The sequence below is a fragment of the Tachysurus fulvidraco genome, chromosome 8 (genome assembly GCF_022655615.1).
Source record: "Tachysurus fulvidraco isolate hzauxx_2018 chromosome 8, HZAU_PFXX_2.0, whole genome shotgun sequence".
Taxonomy (NCBI): Eukaryota; Metazoa; Chordata; class Actinopteri; order Siluriformes; family Bagridae; genus Tachysurus; species Tachysurus fulvidraco.
In genome coordinates, this window is record NC_062525.1 from 25,863,475 (window position 1) to 25,869,325 (window position 5,851).

General features: G+C 40.3%; 1 protein-coding gene across 1 annotated transcript; it reads right to left on the reverse strand.

Annotated features, from left to right (window-relative positions):
* Positions 1–664: 664 nt before the first annotated feature.
* Positions 665–4,641, reverse strand: tmem26b (transmembrane protein 26b). The gene is made up of 6 exons (XM_027157170.2): positions 4,379–4,641; positions 4,023–4,119; positions 3,782–3,871; positions 3,213–3,430; positions 2,102–2,181; positions 665–1,143 (listed from the first exon to the last, which is right to left on the reverse strand). The coding sequence occupies exons 1-6, from the start codon at positions 4,564–4,566 to the stop codon at positions 893–895; spliced, it is 924 nt and encodes a 307-aa protein (XP_027012971.2). The 5' UTR covers positions 4,567–4,641; the 3' UTR covers positions 665–892.
* Between the last annotated feature and the right edge of the window lie 1,210 nt (positions 4,642–5,851).

Below are 5,851 nucleotides of genomic sequence, written 5' to 3' on the forward strand. Positions count from 1 at the left end.
CATTTCCTTCTTCAAATACAATCTACAGTGTAGATTTTTTTGCTATGTCAAACATGTATTTCTACATATTAATATATACTGATACAGAAATATTGTCTATCTCTGGAATGTGTATTCTTTTAACTAGGGATGTACCGATCCGATATTTTCGATCGGTATCGACGCCGATCCAAGCATTTTGAGTGGATCGGGTATCGGTGGTGCGTGACCGATCCAAATCCGATACCCGTTGTCATGGGTACCGCACTTTTCAGAGCGCCGCCTATCGAATCCATTCCGCTTGAGGAATTCCCTAATAAATTAAACTCCATTCCGTGTTTTACCTACAGCATTGACCATGCTGCTGCTTCCTGAAATCCATGGGCGTCGGAACCGTTATATGTGGGTGGGACAGGACACGCCCACTTTTTATTTACTTCCGACGCCCGTGGTGACGATTAATGTCAATTAACTAACTATTGCTTGAACTTATAAGAAAAATACACATTTTTCATCCAGTAATAAGGGCATTTTTGTATTTCTTTGCCAGAAACAAATAAATCTTAATAACTAAACGAGTTGTATAAATTCTTTAGTTTTAAAGGTAGAAAATAACACAGATATCGGATCGGTGCGCCGGTATCGGAATCGGATCGGAAGAGAAAACGTGGTATCGGTACATCCCTAGTATTAACCCAGGCTTTGTGTTTATTTATATACACAGTGATACCTGATGATAAGTTCATGAACAATGACAGCTAAGATATCAGATTACACTCTGTAATGAATCTTGTACATATATATGTAAGCTACACTTGTAAATGAAAGCTAACTCCTAAACAAGTCTCAGCTACACCATATCCTAATAAGAAAGTTCATCTTACACATTCGATTTCAAACCTTTTTAAGGATCTCAGGCTCTGGAGTCAAAACAAATGACCCAGAGTCGATACATGCTCAGTGCCACCACTAGAAAGTTCTTGATGGCAAAGAAGACCAGCATTTGGTGAACGATTTCAAAGTGTATCATGACGGTCAAGCGGACCAACAAAAACGGGCCGTCCTGAATTAAGAGTGCTTCGATCACAGACCAGAAGTCTGTTCGGTGTTTAGAAAGGAGAGAACCAGCCTCTGCCTCGTACTCCTCTGTGTTAGGGTTTAACACTGCGGACAGGAAACAGACAACAATGCCAATTTTTAGCTGGTGTTGAATTACATTACAATAAACATGGCTCTAATATAAATGCTGTATTATTACATCACTCCTGTTAACTACTAATGACTCTCGGGTAATTACTCAGTAAGTAATAATAAATTCCCGAGACCTGGAGATCTGCTCTGGAGCACCACAAACTACTTACTGTTTCAGATCAACTTGTAGAGAGGGACACAGTTACACTCCTGTCATTTTCTAACACATACAAATGACTTAATTCTACTGTAATATTTCATATATCACAATATCTCCAAGACTCTGGAATTAAGACATAGAAACAGAATGGTGTGTTTATCTCAGCTAATTGTTATTCATTTAAAAAGGATATTAAAAATGATGTCAGATTCGGTCAAAATCACCCAAACTGGTCAGCCAAAGACTAACAAAAATACATCGCCTGGTCTGATAAATCTGGATTTCTGCTGAGGATCACACAGTCCAGGCTGGTGGAGGTGGTGTAATGGTGTGGGGAATGATTTCTTGGCACACTTTGGGCTCATTAATGCGAATTAACTTTAATGCCACGGACTATTTGCATATCGTTGTCTACCACTTGATTCCCTTCATGACCAAAATCCACACATCTTCGAGTGGTTTGTTCAAATAAAGTGCTCAGTGAATGCATAATGGAGTAAAATCACGAAGACACAAAATTAAATCAGAGATGAAATATTTGTTCTTCTAAGCATTAGCTTGGCAGGTCAAATTCATTCATACTGCCACGTACAGTATAAAGTTCACAAAGAGCTCAGAAGGGACATAAATATGTGATTTGTTTATCCTTTTTAGCCCCTGCCTGGTTATATTACTTATATTTTATTACTATAAACTTATGACACTATACACATATTGTATATACAGTATGTTATACACAGTGTGATTCATAACACCAGAATGTGTCAATACCTGTGAGATTGTGAGGGAACTGTAACATACTCCACGTCCAGATGGCTAGAATAATGTACACCACCACTGGGCTCTTATCCCTGATAATAGGAAACACTGCGTTAGAAGAAACACAAAGCTGAATTGAATTGACTGTAGATTTAAGGTTAAATGAACACTGTGGGAAAATCAGCTATAAAGCGGAGCTGGAAGACACCTGACAATGAGTTTGATGGCAGGAGACAAGAACAGACCTGTTGTACACATCAACAGATATATTCAAGATAACAAGACATTCCTGTATATCCTTTTCTCTGCTGCACACATCTGCCGTTAGCAATGACAGTCTTAAGTTTCTGTTCTTTTTAAATATTCCTTTTCTCCTTTTTGTGGAGCCACCTCGCATGCTTTGGAAAGCTAACGAAACAGTGTGGTTTAAGGGTGAGTGGAAACATATTGGGAACAAATCAGTGCCTAAAGCCAATCACAGCACAAAGTATGAGTGCTCTTCAACATCACCTGACCAGCACTAATCATACAGTACGCTGGATGAAAGCCAAGGCGGCTGAAACGTGGCCAAATAAGACATCGGTAAAGAACATATCCGAGAGTTGTGGTCGGGTGTGTGTGTGTGTGTGTGTGTGTGTGTGTGTGTGTGTGTGTGTGTGTGTGTGTGTGCAGGAGATTATGTGCACTAAAATCATCATCGTTTGTAAGGCAAAAATAGTTCAGTTAAACAATTGAACAGAGCTCCCATTACAGGAAGGTTTTTTTTTTGGTTTTTTTTTAGAGAGAGAGAAAGTCTGTAGTCTCGTATTGATATTGTTTGCGCTCGTTCTCACCACGACTCCCTCCCATGTTTATGAACGACGTCTGCAGACGTGTATTTTTGACATAAGTCCCGTCTCTCACCACAATACTAGCTAATTTATAGGCGATAAGTTCATATAAGCAAACACTACTTTGTCTCTCACACACATATGGAGACACCAGCACCTCTGATTTAACCTGCAGTTCATGTAAATTTATAGTTTGGGTTAGCTGAAGAGATCTGGAGGAAAGCACTAGCTACTGTTCTGCATACATTAAGTGACGGTGCAGAGAAAACCAGAGAGGTGTATTTAAAGCTTACGAGACATCGGACAGAGTCTCGCTGGTGAACTCCAGGATGTCTGCGGCCGTTCCAACGAAGATGAGGAGCAGTTGCGAGAGCTGGTCTCGGGTGAGACCTCCTTCGTTAGGCAGCAGCCACTTTCCCAATATCAGCAGCACCAACATGGCCTGGTGTAGCGCCAAAATCCAGTCGTTGGGACACACTGAAGACAAGAACTTCTCTGAGCCTTGAAAAATCTACAGGAGCACCAGGATGGAATTTTGTAAACTAGCAAAATTATAATAATCAAAACATCCTGAAAATCTCAGAAAAGAACAGACTGCATGTTATGCAAGACTAAAAGCTCACAGGTGAGAATGAGAGTGCCTGCCTGAGGTGGACATCTATTTTTATTACAGGGTGTAGTGACATTTTCGTGTGAGGCTGACCGACTGACGTCTTTTTCTTAGGGGGGAAAAGCCAGTAAATAAACATTTAAACACAGAGACGGTTACAGCCAGGACACAACAGCAGACACTGTTAAGACCAGCCTATGGAAACTGTTTATAAAGTGCGGTCAGACTCTATGAATGAAGGAGACTGTATACCTTAGAAAATGCAGTCACATTAGTAGAATTCAAGGTCTTCCAGGTATTAATGAGTTCTTTAATGTTCTCTGATGAATTGAGTCGATTACACTGAAATAAGTAAGAAGTAAAAATTCAAAATCTGTACATAATAATACACATTACACATCTGTTACATAAAAGTTTCATTTTATTGTTTAACACATCATGTTTTCGTGATCATAAACATTATCCAGTCTTCATTTGTCAAATCCAATGATACCTTGATATTGTTGTGTTTATTCTCCCGATGATGAAGCTCAAGGATCCAGATGCTCGGTATAATACTAACAAGGAACAGGAAAATTGCTGGAGAAAACCTGCAGGAACCATAAACATGTGTGTACAACATTTTTCTTCGTTGTTCTCACTGAGAAACTTTAGACGGTTTAAACAGCGATGTTAAGGAACTGCTTCCTTTTTTCCTCAAAAGGTTAATGATGAAGCTTCATTTATTATTAATAAAACTAGGGTTAGGGTTATAAATGAGAGCTTGTTGTATTTATTCACACTATTGTTAAGTAACAACATCTAAAATCTTACAAAGTGCTAAAAGAGAAAGAGATCAGACCAACTTACCACTTGCATTGGTTCCCTTGTCTACTCCTCAATGTTAACAGCATTTCCACTACAAGTGGTAGAAACAGGATAGTAAGAAACCAATATAACTGGTTGTTTTTCACCCAAATGACTCTCCACATCCCTATAAGTGAAATTAATATAAATAGTGATCTGGTCACAAGCGCACAAATGAACTTAAGAAGCATCACTGCAACTGATCACAGAGTCGAACCTTCTCCTGATAACAGACACTGAACACTGAGCGCAAACTTAACATCTGACTCCAAGTTAAACGTCCACGAGTCACGATTCGGATCTCTTTTCAAATGACTCCTTTAACTGAATCAAGCGAATCGATTCTTGGGATCTCTTTTTTTTTTCAGTTTAATAAACGTCTCTTTTTGACGCCAAAAGGAGACGTTTATTAATCTGAAAATGTTTTTTTTGTGTGTGTGTGCCTGTGTGTGGGGGGGAGGGGGTAAATGTTGGTGAATCGATTCTGCGGATCTCTTTTCGAATGACTCCTTTAACTAAATCAGGCGAATCGATTCTTCTGGTCTGTTTTCGAATGACTCCTTTAGCTGATTCAGGCGAATTGGTTTACCAAAGTCCCGTCTAACGACAAAAGAAAACATTTTCAGTTTAATAAACGTCTCGTTTCGGCGTGAAAAAGGCGCAGATTTCCAGCGCAATTTCATCACACTATGTGCAAAGGGATCACTAAAACTACACAATGGTTCACACACAAAGTAAGTGAAAGTGACGTGACATACGGCTAAGTTCGGTGACCCAGACTCCGTTCTCTGAATTTAACCCATCCAAAGTGCACACACACAGCAGTGAACACACACACACACACACACACACACACACACACACACACACACACACACACACACACACACACACACACACACACACACACACACACACACACACACACACACACACACACACACACACACACAGTGAACACACCCCCCGGAGCAGCGGACAGCCATTTATGCTGCGGCGCCCGGGGAGTAGTTGGGGGGTTCGGTGCCTTGCTCAAGGGCACCTAAGTCGTGGCCGGCCTGAGACTCGAACCCACAACCTTAGGATTACGAGTCTCTAACCATTAGGCCACGACTTGCCCAATGTAAAGCTCTAAGCAGGAGTTTATAAAAAGAGCCGCACGTACATTCATGTTTAAACTTGGACCAAAACAATAGCAGAAGATACCGGAGGAAGAGGAAGAGGATGTGGCAGAAGAACAGATAGATCAGATGGAATTAGGGCAAATGTGATTGACAACACGTGTTCATGTGTGTGTGTGTGTGTGTGTGTGTGTGTGTGTGTGTGTGTGTGTGTGTGTGTGTGATATACAGCTATACAGATATACAGATTCAGATTCTGGATATTTTGCTTATTAAAGTTTAACCAACAGGACATTTTAAATTCAGGCTGTATTATTTACCCTGCACCTAATCCCAGGGAACTCTGGGCAAAAGT

Bases quoted from the DNA above. Each gene is read 5' to 3' on its own strand.
- tmem26b (XM_027157170.2), bottom strand. From the start codon at position 4,566: ATGCTTCTTAAGTTCATTTGTGCGCTTGTGACCAGATCACTATTTATA. The intron at 3,872-4,022 runs GTATCATTGGAT...TACTTATTTCAG, and splicing joins ATAAACACAACAATATCAAG to TGTAATCGACTCAATTCATC. The intron at 3,431-3,781 runs GTATACAGTCTC...GTGCTCCTGTAG, and splicing joins ATGTGACTGCATTTTCTAAG to ATTTTTCAAGGCTCAGAGAA.